This window comes from Hirundo rustica, chromosome 1, assembly GCF_015227805.2.
Source record: "Hirundo rustica isolate bHirRus1 chromosome 1, bHirRus1.pri.v3, whole genome shotgun sequence".
Taxonomy (NCBI): Eukaryota; Metazoa; Chordata; class Aves; order Passeriformes; family Hirundinidae; genus Hirundo; species Hirundo rustica.
The window spans coordinates 13,778,833-13,803,786 of record NC_053450.1 but is presented as its reverse complement, the minus strand read 5'-3'; the positions used below and the strand labels follow the sequence as shown (position 1 = coordinate 13,803,786).

Sequence of the window (24,954 nt, the reverse complement as noted above, 5' to 3'; positions counted from 1 at the left end):
TGGCTTGGGGAAAACAGGAAAACAAAAGTTGGTAGTAAATGAGAAATACTAATACTTCAGTTCCGTCCTGTTTGTGCTCAGTTTGTTTCTGAACCTGCTGCATTTTCTCCCCGTGAGATTCCAGCGCTTAACTGTGCAGGGAAAAAGGAATGAAAATTGCATTGACAATCAAATGCATAAAAGAAAGAAATGGCAGCTCTGAAATATTCACAACCAACACAATTTTGATTAAAGAAAGAACTCTGTTTTTAATAGGGTTTTTTTTTTTTGATCATTAAAAAAGTTTAAACCTGCATAGCAATCATTTCAAAAATAATTATTTAATGTTCCATAATGAAACTGTACACGACCTAGTCTCAGCGGCAGCAGCCTGCCGGCGGTTCGGCGCAGTCCGGAGCAGTGGGCCCGGCACCGCGACGCGGCTGGCGGGGTCGGGCGCTCGCTGTCGGCGGCAGTCTGGCTCCCACACGGGTGAGGGCGGCTCGGCCCCCTCAGCAGCGTCCTCAGAGTCGTTCAATGTCTCGGTACTTCTTCCTCAGGATGGAGACCTGGTCTTTAAAGAGGACAGGGTCGAGCCTCATCTGCGAGTGGATCAGCGGCATATAGCCAAACCAGCTGGCGAAAGTGTTCATGCAGCTCTGCCGCTGGGCAAAGTGGTCGGGGTCGGCCCAGCGCGAGGCCCGGGACGTCTGTGAGGGGAGGAGAGCAGAGATCAGAGTCGGCCTTGGCACACAGGATGGCGGGAATGGCGGGAGCTGGGCCATGCGGACACCACGGTGCCCAGCCGTGCCAGGGACGCGCGGCTCTGCGGCGGCTGCATCCCGCTCCTGGGGCTCAAACAGGGGGAAGAACACCCTGCCCACAGCAGACCCAGTGGTGCTGAGATGGACACCCCTGACTTCCCAAACAGAGCAGAGGACAGGGCAGCACGGAAACACAAGTTCAACCATGAGCCAGCTTTTGGAACACAACACCCACAGGCAGCCCTCACAAATCTTGCCAGCACTCTATTTCATCCTATCCCTCGCTCTTCTTCAAACCCTCCCACTATTTCAGGAATACAAGTTCTTAAAAACTACCAGAAAAAAAAAGAAGGCCACTGCTTTCCAGCAGAGGTGCACACCCAAGCCCAGGCCGGTTGCTACCCATGGTCTTCAGGCATAGGAGGAAAACAATTATTCAGGGTCAAACACGAACTTTTGTAGTTCAGATCTGTAGAAATTCATACACAAGTAATTTCAACCAGCTTGTATCTGAGTAGATGTCTTTATGTGCTTGGCATTACTCGTGTGTGTAGGTGCCCTGCAGTGTAAAGCAAGGTGCTTCTAGAAATCCCACTGGCCAAGTCCAGTGCATCAAACAGAACTGTCTCACAGACACAAAAAAATGAACTACATCATATTAAACTCTGACCCAAGGAAAATACCATGGGGTCTTTGACTGCATACAGGCAAAATATTCTGGCATGATTTTCCAAAGTTCAGGGCAGCTATAATCCCTGTGCAAGTCCATTGAAACTCAGCAGCTCTTGAAAAAAAAGGCCCTAGCAGCTTTAAAGCTGCTATTATTCTTTATCTGTACCTAAAGAACATTTATAAACATAATAAAACTATTATTTAAGATAAAGTATGAATGTTGAGAATCTAAGGGTTTTTTTGTGCAACTTCCCATGCATCTCTCTATAGCACTTATGTTTCCTCTGTACTTTAAAAACAAATAAATTCATAAAGTCAAAGGATGTAAATTAAAACATGAAGAAACAGATAAAGTCAGGGACTTGCCAAATGACTGTGGTACCAGACTTGATTTTGGTTCAAGGCCTGTCCGGTTGAGCTCAAGTGGTACAATGTGCATTGATTACAGCCTCCTGATTATACAGAGTCACTAAAGAGCAAGTAAAAGCTTGTAGCTAGAGGATTATAGCAGATATTTTGGCCATTAACACTGAATTTCCATATGACTATTCATCTCTGTCACAACACTGAGGTTATGTTAATTTTTTATTTGTCTTTCAAGGAATTATGAACATGGTCCATTACATTTCCCAAAGCTGCAGGAACAACTTGTCTTTAGGAGAGAGTTATAGTTCATGGCTGACTCGAGTCACCCGTGCTGTAAGATGAAAAATGAATGCTCAGGCTTTGCCAAACAGCCAAATCACAGCCCTGTGGAGAGGTGAAGCTGAAACTGGAAGCAATAGGTACTTTCTGGATGGCACCTTCTCATTCACAGAAGGTCTCCTGGGCACCCAAATGAGTTAGAACTGCTGAGTGTTACCAGTGCTACCGGTACCTCAGGTGCAAGTGCAGTGACACAGAGATAATGGAGTTTACAAACTGGCACGGCAACTCCCCAGTCAAAGATCCAAGTAATGCTACCAGGAGAAAATGTGGGGGGAAAATCGAGGGCCCTTCTTTCACCTGCCCCCTAGTAATCATGGTACTGTTTGCACTGAGATCACAGACGCTGTGGCAGCACAGACGGGAGGCTGTTCATGACTGCAGGTTTTGCAGGACTTGCTATTCCTCTCATCGTTCTCTCATGCAGCAGAGGACAACAAGTGTCCCCACACTACCACGTATCCCTGTTACTAGAGGTACTTCTGCAATGACAGGAGGCTTATCCAGGAGCTGGAAGAGAACCTAAAGCAAACACTTCATGGCTGCTAGTGAGTGATGGCATGACTGTGGGATAAAATGATCCCTGTGCGGAAAAAAGCACTTGCATATCACAAATTACCTCTGTTGTGACAGTTCAGTGTCAGTGCTTGAATCACACGATATAATTTAAAACAGCACAGGGACAGCCTGGTACATTATATTAATTAATAATAAAAAATAAAATATCTTTCTAGAGTTTATGCTTCTAACATTCCATGACTAGGTCTTGGGTCTAGAATACTTAATTAGAAAATTAGAGTTTAACTGAAATTCAGTCACCAAAATCATCAGTTCCAGGAGTTTGGGAACACCATGAATAACACCTGTCAGAAAACTATGAAGGGAAGCAGCATCCACTGTAGATGTTTGCCATTTTTCCTTTCTCTTAATTATAATAAACATACCTAAAGTCTATTTACAGTTCTGCTAAACTAAAAACTGCAAAAATATTTGACAGAATTGTATCACTGTGTAAGGCTAACCTAGAAGTGAACATGTTACATTATCAATACATCCCAACTGCTAAAACAGGCTGTGGTTACATACCTGTCCCATCATGGTCTCCTTATACTGTTTTTTCTGTGTTACTTTGATTGGAGGCAATTTTGTCACGGCTGACACCAAAAAATTCATTAGAATGTCCTCACAATTGGCCAGTTGGTCCACCATATTCTTTAGGCTGGCAGGCAGGTAATGAGTGTACAGGTAGTGATAATATCTGAAAACCAACAGCAGTGTTATTAATACAAGTCACCGTGCTTTCAGGTAGCCTGGACATTTCTATCTCAGTTGAGGCCCAAGTTCTATACTCAACTCCCAGTACAGCACTTCCTTTCTTTGGTCTCACCCTCCAAGAAGGGAAATCAGTAAACAGTGCTAAGGGAGAAAGAGAACATACGCCTTTTTAGTAACCAGGTTGAAAGAAACAATATGGGCCTCAGTATCAAGATAATGGACAAGTAGGAAGGAGAGCCCCACAGTGCTATAATGTGACAGACAACATTGATAAATTCATCCCCTATATTTTCTTTCCAAAGTGCTCAGTTGGAAAGAACTCTTATTAAAACTGCCCTACTACTGTTCTTATGGTTGAAATTATTCTCCTTTGGGTCTATATCATCCCCTGCGGCCTGTCTTCTCCTTTGTGGGGGTGTGGATTAGAGACTCCAGCATTTTCTTTTTAAATGTAGAGAGGACTTTGGTCTGCTGAAGTTCTAACAACACAGGTTTTCTCCAACATGCTGCAATATGCTGAGCTGCCACATGCCCATTGTACATTTCTAGAGTAGCCAGAAGACTTTGCAGTCTGCAGCTGTCAGCCAACACATACCCAGAGCTGGTCTGGAAGTAACCTCCTTTCTGCTACGCTACACGCCGTTCAGCCAAGCAGCTTAATGAATTTGGGAACTCTTTGAAGTGTGTAATTCCTGATGTTAAAAAGAGCAGTCCAACTGCCTCAAAACACAAGTGACTTCAAAGAGACCCAACAAGTGCAATAATGACTACCAGATCCCCAGAGCCAAACTAAGAACTTAAATTATTACCCCATAAAAAGTAGACCCACTTACTATCTTTCCATTTTTTCACCTCCCTAGAAAAATGTTCTTCACACCCCACCCCCTCTTTACTATTTTGTTTCATACAGAAGAAGGATAGCAGATGCTCTGGATTCTTACTTGTGGTAAATAGCAGCTCCTGTCAATACCATGGAATAGTCATTAGTCCATTTGGAGGTATACCCCCACCTTTCCTTAGTGTTGTCCCAGAAGTGACTGCGTGCAGGATACCCTACAATCCTCTCTGGAAAGCTCTGCCAAACTGTAAAGGCAAAATCCACCTGTGGACAAAGGTACAGGCCAAATGAATACCAAAACTGTTTCAACAAATGCCAACAAACCAAAATACTACCTTGCCACTAATTCACAATTCAAAATCTTGGAACTGTTGCAAAACAGTAATTCTGTGTATTCATCAGTAAATGAAACTGACTGCTTGACATTTTGCCCTATAATTATGCACATTTTAATGGTTCCTGTTAAAGGGAGTCTAGAGCATCACAGCATTACATTAACATTTTCAGGCTTGCCCTTTACATATCAAACCTTTTCAAGTTACAGAAAGAATGGGTGTAGGTGCGTGTATTTATACTTCGCTGCAACACCAAGGGGTAATAGCCATGTGGTAAACTGAAATTTCTGCACATCTTTGTGCATTGCATCTACTGTTTTATCAGTTAACAGAGTTTGGAAAATCAGGAGTCAAACACTTTAAATGGTAAAGGTGGCTCAGTGAGAATAAAACAGACAGTCAGTGTGGAGTTCTTTCATATTTTCCAACTGTTTTGAGCCTTCTGAAGACCACATCAGTCATTCTTTCAAGACTGTCAGTATGACCCAAAAGGTTCAACATACAGCTTAATAAAGTGGAAGATGAAATTCCCATTTAGTTAAATGGCATAAGGAACCTAAACTTCAAGAAAAATGTTTTATATTGTATGAGCCACAAGAGTATGTCAAATGCTGCCAATGGCATTTTTTTATTTTACTGTCTTGTTGTAACTATTTTAATAACTCAAATCTCTGAGAATTGAGAAGCGACAGGACATTGCTACCCCATGATCCTACCGAAAAAAATCTAGCAATATGAGGAAAAGGATGATTGGGGTAGTTTGCAAAAGGATGGTCAGCATTATATTTGAGAAGAGTTTGGTAAAAATACATATGGAAAGATTTTATCAGTGGTTGGCAGTCTCTCCCCTTCAACTTAGATTTTGGAGCTCAAACTTGACTGAAATTTTATAAGAGCTATACACAATTCTAATTGTCCTAGTCAAACCCCACCAAAAAGAGGGCTTTGTTTCTGCACTGCACATTAGGGTCCCCTCAGTACCAGAAGGGACCTACAACTTTGCTCAAAAATGTTTGAAAAGCCTTCCAAGAATGCAGTCAATGTTAAGGGTGTAGAGGTTAGATAAAGAATAGCTGCTCTGAGAACAGTCTCATTTTGTGTTGATTACTGTCAGACTTCTCACATTTAGAAGTGTTTTTATGAAACAGAAGAGTCACACATGGGCTGAAATAAAAGTTAGGGCCCGGTTATTTTCTTTAAAGTTGTTTCAAGGAATCTGAGGTCAACCAAAAAGACAATATGCACAAACCATTTACCGTTGTGATAGTTCTGATCTCATCCAAATCAATACCACATGAAAGAACTGAAGGGTTTTTTTCCCTATAAAGGCCTTTCCCATAAAACGTGACATCTGTTTTCTTTAAAGAAGTCTGAGAATTTCAAGCTTAAATAAATAATAAAATTGCTGCACCCAGTGCCCTCTTGTGCTTTCAACTATCTGCCTTTGCACTAGGGAGATGCACTAAAGCAACCACCCCAAGAGAAAACTCCCTTTATTAAAAAAGCCTCTCAGGAGTCATCCTAAGTCATTTCCAGCAGTACTGCCACTCTCAGCTGATCACCAAGAAAATCCAACCAAGCTGGCAGTCTCTTAAACCTCTGTATCATGACCTACAATGATTTCTAATGACTTCCCATGCACACAGCCATCTCTGCATGTGGAACGGCTCCTCTCACAGAACAATTACACGCTGTTCTGTTGAGAATGGAAAACCTTTACTATGCTGAGGTCAGACAGTCTGGAGGATGTGCCTGGTGACTGCTGCTCTCAATGGGAATGTGATTGTCTTTGACCACATTTCTAAATTGCCTTTTCTGGGCCTTGTAGCTAGTTTCAAAGGAAATGTCACATCACATTTGCGTAAGCTGTACCGTGGGGGAAGTGAAACAATAGGGAAGTCCCCCAGCTCTTCATGGACAGCCACCAAGCAGAGCTTCTGGTCCTGGCACCCTGGCAGAGACATGCTGGAGCTGTAAGGTGGGTTTTAGCAAGAGCTGGCCAGCTGGTTCTGTCAGCAGCACAGGGACCAGGGGCTCATAGAGCAAATACCCACTGCGTAAACACACAGGATCAGCTGCAAGTTGCTCACAGGAACAACAAAGAAAACATCAAAGCAACAAAGCCACAAAGAAAAGTGTAGGTTGTCTCACACAGCAACAAGGACTTGTGCGTCAAAATGTTTAGGGTAAAACATGGCCAAGTTGAATGAGAAACACTATTACATATATATTTCAGAAGCCTGTATGACTCTGAAGTTTGGAGGAGGACTAAATACCAGTTAAAACAAAACAAAGCCTCAAATCCTAATGGAATCCACAGGCTGGATTGCTGCAAATACCCCATCAGTTCATTGAAGTTCCTTAGAGGTATTACCGTGATTCCCAGGGCACCGGAGATGCTGAGCAACAACCTGCTTAGGAAGTCCAGCCCAAGAAGAAATGCTTTTTATTGCTTTGGGGTTTCTTTGGGCTGTGCAGGGCTTGGCACACAAGTGCTTTGGCAGCAGCCAAATTCTTCCTCATCTACAGAAACTACCAAGGTGTAACACTGGTATCAAACAGATTCAATGTCAACTATTTCTTTCGTTTTTGAAGCAAAAGAGGGCTACCAAGGCTGTTTCTTGAGCAGTCTAACCACCGCACAACAGCTGTACAGGGAAGAGCACTTGCAATCTCATCCATTTAGAACAAATTCAGTGACATCTTAGGGTATATAGCAGTGACTGAAGACTAATGTTACGCATTTCTTCACTGACATATAAGTAGTGGCAGCATTAGTGAAAGATCCCCATCACTGAGAGAAATGCATTTTCATGAAGGTGAAGTGGGGAGAGCAGAATGACATGGAGGAAAAAAGGGAAAACAAAAGAAAATTGAGCTTTTCAAGCTATTCCCTGGCTATCATTAATAATGTATTTCCCAAATATTGCACTCTATATAAACTGTCATCAGTTTCCCTTGTGGTTCTCAGGAAGAGGTTCTAGAAATCAATACTCATCCCAGTTGTAAAAATTGGTTTTCTACAGTATTTTTCTTTTCTTAGTGCTATCTTGCTCTTGGCACAGACACTCGAGAACCTAAACTAGCAAAGATCTCTAATTTTATGGGCTGACACAATGGGGAAAGAGCATTCCTCAGTGAAATCCTGCACTAGGGTGGCACTGCTGTCTATTGGAGTGATAGCAGTCCCCCTCTGCTGACAAGCCTTCCTTTTCCACCTACACCCTACTGATAATATGGGGCGGAAGCCACCCCAATCAGAAAAGTGAGAGCAGAATATTAAAGCTTACTGCTCTTGGCTGCCTACACCCGCCTGCAGCTATGTTACTAAAATAATAAAGAACGGAAGAACCATATGCTAATGATGAGCCAATTAACCAGGGCGTAAAGCTCCTCTGATGGCAGGCAGTGGCAGGGTTGCTGAAACAAGTGCAACACGTTAAATCCGAGGAGTGTAGCAGGAAATTTTGTAACATTTGCTCACTGGCAAAGCCAAGAAAAGAGCCTATCTGCTGTGCTCAGGCTGAGCCTAGGAGCCAAGCAGACTCCCAAGATGACAGAGACCCTTACCTCAGTGGTTGAAAGCACGGTGTCCTCATCCAGGCTTAGCACTGCGTCTGTCACTATGTTGTCATAGGGTAGGAAGCGACTGCTCATAACCTGTGGGTAGCCAAGGCAGGAAGGGGAGGAAATAAAAATCACTTGAAGGACTCATTTCCAAGGCAAATACTTAATTTTATTTCTCACTCTTATTTCCTCTTGTCTGAGGTACGTGGCATAGTTCTGTCTGATGGAAAGGACCCTTCAGCTCAAAAGTGAAGGAGTGTCATTTCTTTCACCCCAGCAATTAGCCTACACCTTCTATCTGAGGAGTAATTCCTGAAAAGACCTCCCTCTTTGCAGCAGGCTGCTTTCCTTTAGTGACAAACTGCATTGGTCTGTACTGATAATTACTGATGTACCTACAGCGTCTTTGTGGAGGACATTTTCCCTGGTGGCTAGGACTCTGCTCTCCTACAGGGTGTGAGGATCAAAGGTAATGAACGCTGAGTAGGACTTTGCAGCCTTCATAAGCTTACACAGCTGGAAAACCAAGCAGCCTGGGCTGTGTGTGAAGGATGTAATACTACCAGGATGGTGCAACATTCTCCATCAGAAAAGGAGAATATGCTAAAGAACCCAAACTGAGCTTTATTTACATGAAGAATTATATGAATATTATAGCATTTTAAAAAGTCACATTCTTAAATGGCCTTCCAGAAGGAAGGAAAGGGAGCCTGAAGTGAGCCTGAAAGAAAGGTGAAGAGGGACATTTTATAAGAGCATGCAGAGTCAGGACAAGGGGGAATGGATTCAAACTGACAGAGAGTAAGTTTAGATTAGGTATTAGGAAAAAATTCTTTACTGTGAGTGTGGTGAGGCACTCTGACAGGCTGCCCAGAGAAAATGTGGATGCCCCATCCTGGGAGCATTCAAGGCCAGGCTGCACAGAGCTCTGAGCAATCCGGTCTAGTGGCAGGGGGCTCGGCACCAGATAGTCTTTAAGGTCCCTCCCAACTCAAACCATTCTAAATATAAAACACATTTACAGAATAAGCTTTTTAAAGATATAGCAGGACAGTCCTGAAAGTAATAGGAAATAGATGGGAAAGCTGTATCAAAAAGATGACAACAAGAAATGAACCCAGCGAGCAGCAGGGTGATTAAAAGGGGGCTCTAGGGAGCACAGCGAGCCGGAGTGCGGCCAACAGGAGCGTGGCACAGCAGTTCGCACAGGCAGGGTGGCAGCTTTCCTCCTCCTAGGGGCGTTTTTAGTTTCTTGTTTGTTGTGTTTTTGTTGGCTGGTTGGTTTTGGCGGGTGTTTTTTTGTTTGGTGGGTTGGTTGGTTTTTTGTGTGTTTTTTCTTGTTTAGTTTTATTTTGTTAGTAATGATTTTTACACTATCAAAACCTGCAGTGAGTGAAAGTGTATGTAGCCGAACAGAACCCTCCAAAAAAGGGTGCGTCTGTCCAGACTCCTTCCAGTGCAGAGTGTTTGAGCTTATCAGTGGTACCAGGGGGCATTGCAGAAGAAGCCTGCCTGCAGTGTGAACAAGTGAATGATCTCCTTTTGCTGGTGGCTGAGCTTAGGGAGGAAGTAGAAAGGCTAAAGAGTATTAAGGAAAGTGAAAGGGAACTAGATTGGTGGAGTTCCACCCTTCCATCCTTGAGGGAGGCCCACCAGGAGCCAGAGGACTCCCACGCCTCCACTGTCAGGCAATAGGAGGACAGCAGGTCGATGAAAGGGAGTGGAAATGTGTCCCTGCTTGGAGAGGTAATAACAAAAATTCCTCCTGACCTCCATCACCTACCCAGATGCCACTTCTGAATAGGTATGAGGCCCTGGATCTAGAGGGTCAGCCAGATGATGCTGAAGAAAATGATCTGCCTAGTTATCCTCCCAATTACGCTTCATCTCTCGGACAGATCACCACCTCTAACATTAAAAAGAAAATTAGGGTAGTTGCAGTGGGTGATTCCCTTCTGAGGGGAACAGAGGGCCCCATATGTCAACCAGACCGATCCCACAGGGAGGACCATTGCCTCCCTGGGGCCCGGGTACAGGATATTACCAAGAGACTCCCTGGGCTGACTCAGCCCTCTGATTACTCCCACTGCTGATACTCCAAGCTGGCAGTGATGAGATTGAAAAGAGGAGTGTCAGGGCACTTAAAAGGGACTTTAGGGCACTGGGTCAAGTGGTTGATAGGGCAGGAGCACAGGTGGTGTTCTCTCAGTCCTTCTGGTGGCAGAGAAAAACAATGAGAGGAATAGAAGAGCCCACATTATCAAGAAGTGGCTCAAGTGTTGGTGTCATCAGCAGAATTTTGGGTTCTTTGATCATGGGGCAACTTTTATGGCACCTGGCCTGCTGGAACTGGATGGGCTCCATCTCTCTGTTAAGGGCAGAAGGATTTTAGCTCACAAACTAGTGGAACTCACTTAGAGCACTTTAAACTAGGTTTGAAGAGGGCAGGGGATGCAGCTTGGTTGGCTGGAAGCAGGCCCAAAGGTGGTAAGCCTGAGTTAGGGGTGAAATCAGTAGCCCAGCTGAAGTGCATGTATACCAATGCACACAGCTTGGATAACAAACAGGAGGAGCTGGAGGCCATGGGGCAACAGCAAAGCCATGATGTACTCGCCATCACAGAAACGTGGTGGGATGAGTCGCATGGCTGAAGCACTGCACTTGATGGCTACAAGCTCTTCAGAAGAGACAGGAAAGGGAGAAGGGGTGGAGGGGTGGCCCTTTATATTAGGAAGGCTTTTGATGCCGTGGGTATTGAAACTAATGATGATGAAGTTGAATGCCTATGGGTAAGAAATAAGTTCAGTTCTGGGCCCCTCAGTTTAGGAAGGACATTGAGACTCTTGAGAGCGTCCAGAGGAGAGTAACAAGGCTGGTGAAGGACTTGGAATACAAGTCCTATGAGGAACGGCTGAGGGAGCTGGAGTTGTTTAGCCTGGAGCAAAGGAGACTCAGAGGTGACCTTATCACTCCCTACAATGCCCTGAAAGGTGGCTGTAGTCAGGTGGGTTGGTCTCTTTCTCCAGGCAGCAACTGACAGAACAAGAGGACACAGTCATAAGGTGTGCCAAGGGAAATACAGGTTGTATATTAGGAAAAAGTTTTTTACAGAAAGAATGATAAAGTACTGGAATGGTCTGCCCAGGGAGGTGGTGGAGTCACCATCCCTGGATGTGTTTAAAGAAAGACTGGATGTGGCACTCAGTGCCATGGTTTAGTTGAGGTGTTAGGGCATGAGTTAGACTCGATGATCTTAAAGGTCTCTTTAAGATGTAGTGATTCTGTGATTCTGTGAAAATCCATATGGTTTCTTTAGCAGACTAAATAGCACCTTTTGAGAACTGATTAAGAATAACAAAGACACAACACAGTTTGTTTCCCTCATTGGCTAGGAAAAATAGCCTGGTTAGTTACTAGACTTCTTTACCAATTTACTATGCCAAGAAAACACTTCAAAGGTCGAGACCAGTAAGAGGAATCCATTGTATGGAAACAGGGACATGGAGAAGTTTTACACAACCCTCCTAATTGACATCATCAGTTCTATATTCCCTGCAACCTGTTTGGGAACAAGTCTTTGGAATCTGTGTCTTGATTCAGAGAAAGTTCTGTCTCCATAATCAGGATGTTCACAATGTCTGTCTGGAGACCACCTCTTCATCACTATGATGGCCTCAGTCTGGGGAGGCACAGCTCTGATGAAGAGGCGACCTGGCTGGGGCTGAGGGTTTTCCTTTGCTTACACTAAGATGAAGCAGAGCAAGCAGCCAGCAGGAGACCCATGTTCTCATCCCAAAGCTTTTACAGACTGTGCAAAATTCTCAATTACTACAACAGTCAGGACTTGCCATGTACTTTTTTTATAGCTAAAGTACCATTTTGTAAAATATGTGTTATAATATTTGATTTCAAGGGAAGAGTGAAGGTTTGGTAAAGGCAGACCACCATGATCAGCTGCATGGAGTAGTGGTGTCTGCCAGCAGGCCTTGGCCAAGTTTGGAGACGAAAAGCATCTCCTTTGTGCAGCCTTTGAACTGTGCTGCTCTGCTCTGAAAGCTTGGTCCAAAAAACCAGCTTTCCACACAAGAAGCCATTTGGCATATGTTGGGATATTTAAGGGAAGAGACTGTCCACTATAAACACACCTGTGTACTCAGGAGACTCATTTGTAATCTAAACAGTGCCTGGGGCCAATTTCTACAAACACTAAAGAACTGGTCAAAGATTTCTCCTCTATCTCACCTCTGCTAGTTTTACAAAAAGAAAATAAAAACACCTAGAACATTCAAAAGGCTCCGAAATCTCTACAGCCTTTCTTGGCCCTGCAGCAATTTTCCTGATACTGTTTACATGGCTAGCTAAGGCCAAAGCCTTTAGCTGCCAACCTTGCAGGGCTCTCTGTCCCTTGTTAAGGTGACAAGGAGAAAAGACCAAAGACGAGATTACAAATTCAAAATAGGATTGTACAGGCAAAGCAGCTAAAAGTTCCCTTTGCCAACACAGAACTCTGGAGCCAGCTCAGAGCAACTGCAGAGAGGTCCATCTCAAATCTGTTTCAGATTCTAGAAGCAAGAAGTCTTGCTTCTCTCAGGCCTGCATCTGGAAAGAAATCATCCACTTCACTGTGAATTTAAAAAAAACTCTTTCCTCATCTGATGGCATCTATTTTGACTTTGTGAAAATACAAACAAGATGTGTGTTGCACAGCAGGAGATGACATGGTGATTTTGTTCCCACACAAGTGTCCCACGTCCTTTCCTTTTTTTTGATGGCAGCAGTACCTCACAAGGCCATCAAAGAAGATGCTTTTCAAAGGCAAGTCCTCATTTTTAACTCTACTTTTGAGTCCACAGCTGATCCCCAGGTCTTGCATATAAATTCTCATACTCAATGAGTGCAGCTGCCATCACTACCTCCACGCACCTGCAGAGAGATGGAATCTCCAATGATGGGGTCAGCGCTATCTACTGGTGGGGGCCACATTTCAAAACTGGGTCCCACCTGTGAATCTCAGATTCAAGGTATTAGCTGCCATACTGATGATTTCTCAGTGCACAGGGCTCATGCATGAAACACAAATCTGAAACTAAGCTGGTACCAAAGGCCAAAGAATAGAAGGGAGCTGTCGTTTTGTTGAGAAAAAAGCTTTCACCAAAGTCACTGGAAAAAATAAATTCCCATCCCATCAGAGAATTCAGGCAACCTTTTACCATGCTCCTCTCCACCTACCTTGCTTTCTCCTTCAATGACTATGACAGGCACAGAAGTGGCAGGCCAGCGGTGTTTGGCTGGGAGGGGTTTATCACAATTCCATAAAACAATAATCTGTAAGAGAATATTGGACCATGATCAAAGACTTTTGTGGCAATGCTGTCCATATTCTACAGTCTCAGATTTCCAGACATGTCAAATTCAAGTCAGGAATTTCAAAATCAAAAGCAATGAAATAAATCTGCATAAAAATAACACTTCCTACATTGATTTCTCCCAAGCCAACTATTCACGATATATATCCTCTCAGCCAAATACAGGTTGGACAGGAACTTGGGAAGTCTATCTCAGCCACATGATACAGATGTGACTCATCCACTGTGGCTCCCATTAAAGGCAAAACCACTAGTGACACTCTACTGCAAGAGGGTGCTCCAGCTGAACTCCCTAGGGTTTTTTTTAGAGAAGTCAAAATCCTGGCACTGATGAGATTAAGGCACAGTGGGAGGAAGGAAGATCATGTAACAGCTCTTGAGGCATAGACATCCTTGTGCAGTTTGCAGCACACACAGTGCTGATCTTCAAAGTGCACTCATTATTTTACCTGTCTCGTGTAACAATGGGTTTAATTACTATCTCTAGTCCACTCCCATTACACTCATAATTCTTATTTCCCATGCATGTAGGTCATAGACAGGAGAAATCTCAGAGAAAAGAAACATCAGAATTGAAACGGGGTTGAAACAAGGCTGAGTCACTAGGCTAAGCATTCCTGGCAGAGTGGTTTATCTCTGCTGTGACTGACAGCCAAACAGTGCTGCTTACCTGTGCACAGTACTGGGACTTGGCTACAGCAACCAGGAGTTTCAGCACAGGCTGGGACTGGGAAACCAGGGGAGTTACTGCGTGGATAACGGCAGTGAATGTGGAAAGAGGCTTCAGACCTGAAGTGAAGAGAGACATGTTCAGTAAAGACAAAATGCCCCCAGTTACTACAGACTGAAGGACTTTGGGGATGGAAAAAACAATCTGCACTAAATGCAAACCATGCCAGGTTTTTTTAGATCATCTCCCTTCCTCTCAGATACCAGATGCTTCAGAGATCACACTTCCCTTTAACTCCCACTCTGCGCCTTTAACTTCCACTCTGAAATACTGGACTCCAAGACAATTATTTCCTTTTCTTACTCACTGTTTCCACAGATGTCCTGTAATCTCTTTCTTTCATCCAGTTTGTCCCACAATATTGACATCTAGTTCAGCCAAGTGTCTTTCTTGACACAGGCTCTGTTTTCCTGCTTGGCTCTGGGTGCTTGATGTTTTTTACAGATTATCTCCACGAATTCCAGAAGCTTATTCTGTTTCCTCAGTTCCATTACAGCCTCTGTCAGATTTTTGCTCTTTCTGGGTTGATTCCTATCCACATGTATCTTCAATTACATCCTGAGCTGATAATTCTGCTTGCATCCTTGCCTTCCATTTTTAAATTTTTGTCTTGCTATGATTTCCTTTTTTTGCCTGGAATAACACATCCTGCTGGCGCCTACCCTTCATTACTGCTCTCAACCTCATCTAAATTCATCAGTGTGGGGTCATAGTAATTTTTCATCAGGATTACCACAGAAACCTTATTCTCCCTTTTTTAACACAGTAACTGTCAATTTTTAGCAGGTGAGCAGTACAGATCCACACAAGTGGGATGGCACAGGCTGAGCCAAAAGTAGCAGCAGTCTGGTAAGCAGGATCCCTTCAGCCTGGAGGCACATTCGTCTGCAGAACTCATTGTTCAAGCTCTGCTTCAGGAAAAAGCCATGAACCTAAGCCCTATTCATTCCTTCCAGTGGGATCCATATGAAGACATATAGTACGCAGAGTAAATCCATACCAAGTGTGCACTCCAATAAGAAGTGTCATGGGTAAATTATCACTTTTCCAATTTGCCAAGCACAAATAAACAAAGAAAGAAAAAAGCTATTCCTCTTATGTCCCCTCAGGCCATGAATGGGTCAGCAACTCAGGCATTAAATACCACCCATTGAAAAGTATGAAGGAACATAGTTGTTGGTTTTTTTTTTAAACAATCTTTGCAAGCAAGAGGCACATGATACATGTTGATGATTCAGAGATGTTCCAGTCTACAGTGGGCAGCTAAGATTGAGACAGGATAAATGAAAGGCATCATTAACTAGAAACGAATAGTAAGTCACTTGGCACATGTTACTCAAAGACAAAACTTCAAAATTCCACTAGAAATTCCAGATGCTACTAAATTATGCCAAGAATTCACTCACCAAGATTAGCATAGTAGTAAGGAAAATCTCCCAGATATGAGGAATACTGTGGCAGTACAAATAACCCTCCAGGATGTTTGTTCCATATTAAGCTGTTACGTGATATGTGCTTAAATATTCTGTCCTGAATAATCTGGAAAACAAGAGAAGTAATGATTTTTAAACAGACTATCATAGTCACTGGTAGAAGCTTCAAGGACTCCAGCTGACTGGAATCATCACCCATTTTTCAAAAAGCTGAGGCACACGAATTAGTAGACACTCCTTGATCTCTCTTTAAAGGACTCAGAACCTGCACACTCTGACACCACTACAGCAGCTCAGGCTTTGTGCCACAGGTTTCAGAGCACCTCATTAGTCTCTCTGGACATGGGGACCATACAATTTATTGCATTTTACATTTCAAGTCAAATATTTTGTCTATTTGAGTATCTTAGCAGTTGTAAGCCTGATTAGTTCATTGTCAGCTTTACTATCCAGAACACACAGAAGCTAATTATTTGAAGATGGCATTAAAAAGCTAGGTAGTATTAGGAGATAATGAGAGTATTCAAAACCAAAAAGACCTTCAGCAAATCAGGCTGCACTAATTATTAATTTTTTCTTAATTATAAAGGGATATTAGCATTCAGATACATCACTGGTTCCACATCAGTTCTATGACAGTTCCTTGTTGGATGAAACAGATGATCTTTTTTCAACTACTGTCTGACTCTGTAAGGGGCCAAAACCAGAGATTCCTAGATTTTTAAGATTGCTAGGTCATTTACTTATTAATCTAGAATACCACAAGCAAAACCAGGAAAAAAAGATACCAGGCTGTAAAATTAGTATGCATTTATGAAATTACAGTTGCTTCACACAGGATGCCTGATTACAGGGAACAACAGTGGTTCTTACACTGATGAGAAATTCTTTAAACTTCCTGCAAAGGCATAACAAGATTCAGTGGCTGGCTAAGCAGGAATGCCTTGCCTTCTGCAGCTCATCTTTTGTTACCTTCCAAGGAGGTTTTCAAATAACTGGCAGTTTACGCAGTGCACAGGGCTTGAGTGCCAAGAACATGTTGGTTGTTCTAGCCCAATGTCTCTGGCCTTAACAGAGATGTATCTGGGTGAAACTTCAGGTCTGAAGCTGGACTAAAGTGTAGGAAAACAAAAAAACAAGCAAAAAGACCCACCACAAGAAGAACAAAAGCAGCTGCTGCAGTCTTAACGAGCTAAAATCTCTGTAGGCTGCTAAGTTCAGGGACATTTGGTCCATACATGAATAAATATTACCACAAGCAGCGTTTTCCTGGAATTTTTGATTGCCATGACAAGAAAAGATTAAAACACCAGTTACATTGTGTTAGACAATCCACTGCTGGTGGCAATACATGTACTGCTAAACTTGGGCAGATGTTAAATGCATGCTTTTCTGAATTTTGCCTACAGCCAATTACCATAGCTAATACGCAGTAATTCACTCACATGAGTAAGTTAATTTAACTTTTTTTTTTTTTTTTTTTGGAATAACAGACTTACGACTTTAATGCCATCATTGACAAGAATGTATCTGCATATTTCTAGTTGAAAAGTTAGGTGTATCAGTTGTCAGAACTCCCACATGGCAGTGGGGACAGGAAAAAATGACTGCTCTTTACCCAACTGCAAGTTATGCCACAAAACAAGAGAACCTGGAAAGTGTTTATTTTTGAGTGTTTACCACAAAGCATAAATACTACAGCCCCTCCCTCTTGCTTTCTCAGACCTGGGGCACAATCGGAGAAGTAGAAGTCTGTAAGTTTACGCGGCCAGGAGGTTTACACAGGCGGTGGAGCTTTCCGGGGCACTGGTAGCCAGCAAGGCAGCAGGGGAAGCACACGGCTCGTGTCCAACGCGCCCGGCGTGCCCGGAGCCAGCGCAGCTCCAGCACAGGCAGGGCCCCGGTGCCGCTGCAGCACACAACCTCAGCAGCCTGCCTCTGCATCCTCCTGGGGAGCTGGTGAGCTGGTTCACCACAGCTAAAAAATGGATCACTGTTTTATCACTCTCCTAGGCCTACATTAGAAACCTAGGTGTCTGTCAGGATAGAGGGGAAAAAACTTGGCAGAAAGAGAACTAAAACATGTAAAAAAAGATAACATGGAGGACACCAAAGAATTATAATGCCGAGTGTACAGTGTTGCACATATTGCAGAGACATCTACCTGGTCTCTCCAATGATGAGGGGCATGACAGGAAGTTTAATAAGAGAAGAAAGGCTTAGGATCTCTGGCAAGATCTCCTTTTTCTTTTTGGAACACATTAATAGTCCAACATTTTTGTCTCCCTCATCCTCACACTTCAAAAAGTTCACATATTGTCTTAATCATTGCTGCTTTTCAACAGACCCTAGCCAAGCATCCAGCATTTCTTGTCTGTACTTTGTGTTGTCCTTCTCCCCTCCTCTTCCTGAGTGGAGGACTGGGCATGCTGTGCAGGGATGTTTTGGGTTTGCTTCAAGAGAAGACAAAGCTGAAGAAGTGCAGTGCTGGAGCACGCATCTGATGGCGTCTGCAGCAGCGCACTGCTGCACTGCCAGTGCTCCCACTCACCAGCCTGCAGCAGACACTCATGAGCATCACTGCCTAACCCACAGCTTGTCCAAGGCACTGGGCAGTTCCTCTGTGCCTGCCACAGGGGGTTGCTGGCCAAATGATTCAAACATCTTATTTTGGACTATGAGCTGGTTTGGCTTAGGCAACTGCGCTGAAGTAGAGTTTATTTTCTTCACGGTGGCTGCTGTGGGGGTCTGGTTTGGATTTGTGTTAAACACAGGGCTGACACTCTAGAGATGCTTTTGTTATTGCTGAGCAGGCTTGCACAGAGCCAACGCTTTTTCCGCTTTTCCTAAGGCGGGGAGGAAACTGGGGATGGCTGGGAGGTTGGGAGGAGACACAGCCAGGCAGGTGACCCAAACTAAGGGATCTAAGGGAAATTCCAAACCATATGACATCATGCTCAGGGTATAAAGGGGGCAGAAGAAGGAGGAAGAGGAAGACATTTGGAGTGATGGTGTTTGTTTTCTCAAGTCACCATTACATGTGATGGGGCCCTGCTCTCCTGGAGATGGCTGAACACCTGCCTGCCAGTGGGAAGCAGTTCCTTGTTTTGGTTCACTTTTGTATGAAGCTTTTGTTTTCCCTATTAAACTGTCTTTACCTCAACCCATGAATTTTGTAGCTTTTACTCTTCCAGTTCTCTCCCTGACCCTGCTGGTGGGAGAGGGAGTGAGCAGCTGCCTAGAGCTTGGCTGCTGGCTGGGGTTAAACTACATCAGCCACCAAATGCTGTGAGATGATCAAGGAACTTAAAACGCGATTTAAGGTTTCCAGAGGTGCACAGAATGAAGGGCCGTGACGTCCTTCCAACATCTGATTTGGTGAAGACTTTTTCTGTGTTGATATCCTCAGACAGGGACATACACTGGCACTGCAGTTAGCGGGCAAGTGATTATTCTGATGGTATCTAGAATCATCAGAGCACTCTGCCGCAACAGTATTACAAGAGGAGATGGATCACATCCACACAAAAAAAAGTCCTGCTAGGAATTTAGTCCCAGGCATTAGATTTTAAGAAGAGGATATACTGCTTGCAGGTTTCAGACAAAAAAGTCACTCTCAACTGTTTTAATCCTTTCCTAGGATAAGTTAACTTGGAACTTTACTTAGTCAAGCTGAAATATGAAATCAGTGAAAAGAAAAGAATCCCTCTTAGCTGTCTCAAAAGACTGAGAGTCCTGAATTAAAAAAAACAACAACAAAAATCTCAAATCAAAATCAGTCTCCCAAACAAATGAATAAACCTAGAACATATCTTCAACACCAGGCATACATTAATTGGTTTCATTAAACTCTATCTTCTGGGAAGACTTTTGTTTTCACTTTGTTTCTTCTGCGCTGAGCAGAAGGAACTCCAGCTTCCTGGTTACGCATCTGCTTCAGCTTTAGAGGTTTTGCTGTCCCTTGGGCTCCTGAAACCACATGGGCCAATATGTCCCGAAGCAGCACTAAGGACACGTGTGAGCACTGGAGCTTGATGTGATGGACACCAAGGCTGTGGGAGCTGCAGATTACACGCCCTGGCAGGAGAGGGGCAGTGGGGAGAGCTGTGTGCCCCTGTCCTTTTAGCAATCCCGAGCAGTAACAGGGCACATGCAGGGAAGGCAGATGATGCATGAGGCACCTGATGGTCCCTGGGAGCACTTCTGTAAGGGTTAATTAAACTGAGCAACGGCACAAGGTCTTCCACCTTTGTGAGTCTGATCCTGGTGTAGGCTGTCATAATTATCACTACCTCATCAGTGCTTATGAGGAGTTTAAGGATGAAGAGCAGTTCCCAACAGGTAGCACAGATGAAGACATGTTCTTCTGAGGGCAATGGGAGCATTGTGAGGATAGCTATGCCAGGGGCTCTGCAAATGTTTCCTGGCTGGTTATCTTCACTGCCATGGAAAAACCTAAGGGACTGCCTTGCAGCAGCTGGAGGTTGATCAGCCATGGGCACTCATTTGCATGCTTCAGGGGGAAGCAGGCACAGCAGGAAATGTGGAGCCTTAACAACTGTGCATTACGACTGTGCACAAAGACAGGTGCAATTGCAGAAGCATTAGCATAAGACGAATGCATTTGCACCTACAAAGTGAGCCCCTTTCAGTGGTAGAAATGTGTCAAAAATGTATGTGAAAAACTGCAAAACAGTTAGAAAAGAAACCTGCTTTTGAAATTGCAGCCTGGGCCCTACTTCTGAAGAGCCTTTCATCTTTCACGTTTCCTCTGTCTCTGAATTCAGAAAGGATTCTCTCCACATTTGAGATCATCTGTCTCCCCTTTTAATAGCAGTCTAATTATGATTATCTATTAATAATTTATGAGAATGATCAGGCCTTTCCCTTCTCCTGTGTGTGAAGATAAGACGTGGCATTCACAAGCCCCCTCTTTTCCTTGAGCCAGATCAATAGCCTCATCACAAGGCATCAAAATGTTAAGGAATGGTCAACGAGGAGCTCTACGGTAGCATTTTTCCAAAAAAGAATTCCAGAAGGGTTTCTTAAGAAATTCATTTCCTACAAATGACGAGGATAGTGATTCATAAGCCATAAAGCCTTGCAAAGTCAAGATCACACATGACAACTTTTCCATGTGTTGGATAGCTCCCATTTTTCACCTTGTCAGTTTTCTAATGTGGATTCCAGTAATGAAGAAAGTATTTCCTTAGGGGAGAAAACTCATCAAGATGCTGAGCTTTTTTCCCAGTGACCAACTGCATGTCATGAAAACCAAGGTCTGGCACCAGCTGAGGACAAGAGCAGTTGGACAGGTATGGAAATCTCGCTGCTTGGCAAGGCCCCAGACAATTTTTACTCACCTCTAGTGTAGTCAATACAATCTTCTCAACTGAAGAAAAATAAGCCTCCCACAAGAACTGTGTCTGCTGTCTAAGTGCTAGGATTTTATCCTGATGGATAGACCTGATTGTAGAAGGAATCTGTAATACAAGATGTAATATAGTCAGAAGATTTAGAAACAACACCATCTCATCAAATTAATATGCTGCTGACAAGCCCTCTCCTCCATTAGCAGGTTGTACAGCTTCAGCACTCGTGTCCAACGGAGATGTGTGTCAACAGCTAAAGCCTTGATGTAAAACAAATGAGATACAACCCTTTATAACCTCTGATATTGAATATATTAATTTTTTTAATCTGATTTAATTTAGTGGGTTTTTTTGTTTTGTTTTGTTTTTTTAATGGTAACAAAGCTACCCCCTTGCAGCCCTGTGGTGTGGCATAGTAAGGAGCTCCTTCATGCAGCCCTCATTCTTTTAATCCCAAAAAACTCTTCATGGATTACTGTTTTAATAACCTAGTACCTAATTCAACAATAATCCCCATGTTCCAAGTATATTAACAGGATCTGGAATTGCATTTACCACAGCATGGCAACACTAAATGGAAAACATAGCACACTTTAAGTAAGACTTGACTTTTTGGGAGCCTGTGGATCAAATTGCATTTTAATAATTACCTTAGGTGGAAAGAATAACATCTTCCACAACACCTGTTATTCAAAAGGGAAAACAGCGCTTGTTTTTGCCCTCTTTCCATTAAATCTACACATTAATTGGTGTATAAGCTGCCTTACAAATAAACCCTAAATTGTCCTGCTGCAGCACTTTTTCATTAAAAAATGTAGCTGTGCACTAGATCAAAAGGGAAGGGCTTCATGTCTACATCTTTCACCATCCCCAAGTCCTTCTTGAAACTAAGGTGTGTACATGCCAGTTTTTGACTTAGGACATTGACCAAGGCCTCCAGTACTACTTGGACAATGCAAAGTGACATTATCAATGGGATTTAACTGAAATTTCCTTCAGTGATGAGGGCTAGTCACAGCACTATAAAGGCATCTAGGATATGTTGCTGCTTTGTGCTCATTCTTTTCTAGAAATGAACAGTTGTGTTGTTCACCTACACTTTTGTGATTTCTAACTGGAATCACAGAATTGTTTAAGTTGGAAAAGACCTCTAAGCTCACTGAGTCCAAGCACTAAATTAGACCAAATTCTTCTCAGACACTGGCTTCTCATAAATCTTTTACCTGAGTAATTTGTTTTAAAAGCAAATACCTGGGCTGTGTATTTGGTCCTTGTGCATTCCAGCTTATTCTGAAGTCTGCCTGCATTCCACCACATTCAACTCTTTCCTGACCAAAACACACTCTGCTTATTCCTAAAATATTCTGAGAAGAGGTGATCATTACTTGCTTTCACATATTCTCAAATCAAATGATTTCCCGTGAAACCTCTTTCCTGAAGAAAATTTGCAACTTTAGGAATTTACACGTTAAAAAAAAAAAAAACAAACACAATAACCAGCAAATTCTTTACATGCAGAGTCTGCAACCTGGTCTGGACACTGTGCCCATGGCTCCACTACACTGGGTATAGTGTCAGATGGGCCAATCTTTGCTACCTCAGCCCTTCAACTCTTACACTATCATCTTAGAGACACTGCTAATATAATACAGACTTGGGGCTTATGAGAGAGCCTGCAGCCCTGCAGCAAGGTGGAGCAGAAGGAAATGGTCAGATTGTCCAAGATGCTACTTTATTTCCCTTCCCTATAGACCCTTTAAGTAAAACATAAGTCTTTAAGTAAAATGCTCCCTGCAAAAGTAGTATGAAAGACAGAACCTGAAAACATGTATTGGCACATGTCTTTCTGTGAGATTACATCACTATTTTTGATGTGTTCCAGTTATCAGAAGAATAATAAACATTACCTGTACTTGCTGCACAAACGTGCATTAATCACACCCAGAAACATTATCAGTAGCAAAGACAAAATTTAAATCACTTCATGGTAGCAATACAGCACTTTCTCGATAAACGTTTAATTGCAGTATGTGCAGCCTTGTGTGGTGTGTGCATACGTGTGTAAGCAACCCATAAAATCAATACTCAATCCCCATCATACCTTTTGAAAGAGAATGCTGCTCTGACTATGAAAGTTATTGCACAAAGTTATGATTTTACACATCATACCGTGCTTGTGAGTGCCAGCAAACACAGTGTCAAGGTTAAAAAGAGCCTTGATGGGGGCTCTGTTACAACAGCTGGAAAGAAAAATCAGAGCTCCCATTTTAAATGCATGTGCCTATTAACCTACTTGGTCCAGATAGACAGGTGGGGAAAATGATGTATTAATACTAATCTGGCATGATTACATTGGAATTATTAGAACTTTAATAAAAGGTCATTTCAGCAATGAGTAGGGGGGAGGGAAAAACCACCCTGCACAAATAAATGCAGAAAGGCTGGATTAAGCTCTCCCAGCGCTATGACGAGGAGAATATGCAAATAAAAACATCTGAGTTGCTCTCAAACAGGAAATGAAAAACTGTAACACAACAAAAACATTTCCCAGAGCAGACATTCAGGCCCTCTGCCAGCTCTTTAAAAACACTGTTAATAACAGTGCAGTAGCTGTTCAATATGGAAGCAGCTGTATGAAGTGAACAAATGGCACGTTACCGGAAAACATGAAGATCGACAAATTATTGTTATTTAAAGAGACATAATTTTGCTCAGAAAAAATGTGCTGTCCACAGAAGCAAAAATCAAATGGCCCTTCTATATTTGCAGCTTGTATGACATTAAGTAAAATAGGCAGCACATTACAAGGCTTGCTAGGCCAGCTCTTCACAAATATTTACTTTTTTTGACAAGTTAACAGCCATGTGATGACATTGCAAAGATACTTTGTTTTGGGGTGCCATCACACACGTACCTTTGAGGGCTTCTCTCTGTGGACCACACTAAATTCAAAGATTAAAAAAAAAAACAAAACCACATCACTCTTAGTGGCTACTTTATGTTTATTCCATAGTGGCTACTTTATGTTTATTCCATATCCTGTGGATCTGAGCCCTATACTGGGCAATGGCATGTTGGAAAAAAACCAATTTTTCAAGAACTCCTAACATGAACTTCTCTGCAGAATTTATAGAATATATCTGGACTGTAAAACCCATTAACATAGCTGAAAAAAACCAAAACCACCATCAACCATTTAAAACCAAAGTAGATGCTGAAAGTAGCAGGGAATTTTTAATTTCTCAGCCCACTTTCGTTCTACAGCCTCAAGATTAAAAAGTGACGTGAGCACTGCTTCAGAAAGCAATGCTACATGGTCTACACGTCAGAAAAGGGACGGATTCTGCTTCCCACCAAACTGTTAAATGATAACTCCCACCTGAGAAAATACCTGCTCTCCTGAGGATACCCCTGAGGACAAACTATTTTCTAAGGACCGGGGCAGAATCCACCCTCAAACATTTTCCCTTTCACCACAGTACCTGGACAGGTCTACCTCAGACTGGCGTCCAAGTGCTTCACAGCAGAAGAGATTTCATGCTCTTTGCAAAAATAAAAGTCTCCTGCACTTAAAAAGGTGGCCTGGTGGCTCCAATGACCTTCAGGTCAAATAATGAATGATGTCATATTAAATGAGTTCACAGCCAGTCTGACACAGACAATCCCTTCATGATAAAAAAAAATCTTTTACAGCCCTGACCTTTTGGATTCATCTTCCCTGTCCATTTAGACGGTGGCAGCAATAACCCAGCGATCTGCTGAAGGCCGCGGTCTCTCTCTTACCTGTAATAACAATCTCTCATCGCCTATGATGGCAGCTTGGTTCCAGTCAATCACTTCCGAGAAGGGCAACTCCCATCCGTTGCTGAGCATGACCGGGACGCAGGCAGCCTGTGGGCACAGAGGCACGGCCAGCGT

General features: G+C 43.0%; 1 protein-coding gene across 1 annotated transcript in view; it reads right to left on the bottom strand.

Annotated features, from left to right (window-relative positions):
* Positions 1–232: 232 nt before the first annotated feature.
* The window catches only part of EXT1 (exostosin glycosyltransferase 1), a 177,602-nt gene continuing 152,880 nt past the window's right edge, over positions 233–24,954 (bottom strand). The window contains exons 3-11 of the mRNA XM_040076923.2: positions 24,820–24,927; positions 21,028–21,147; positions 15,638–15,770; positions 14,172–14,290; positions 13,365–13,460; positions 8,139–8,228; positions 4,337–4,497; positions 3,207–3,378; positions 233–689 (exon numbers count right to left, since the gene is read on the bottom strand). Coding sequence (XP_039932857.1) covers positions 504–689; positions 3,207–3,378; positions 4,337–4,497; positions 8,139–8,228; positions 13,365–13,460; positions 14,172–14,290; positions 15,638–15,770; positions 21,028–21,147; positions 24,820–24,927 — 1,185 coding nt within the window. The 3' untranslated portion in view covers positions 233–503. The remainder of the gene's footprint in view (positions 690–3,206; positions 3,379–4,336; positions 4,498–8,138; positions 8,229–13,364; positions 13,461–14,171; positions 14,291–15,637; positions 15,771–21,027; positions 21,148–24,819; positions 24,928–24,954) is intronic.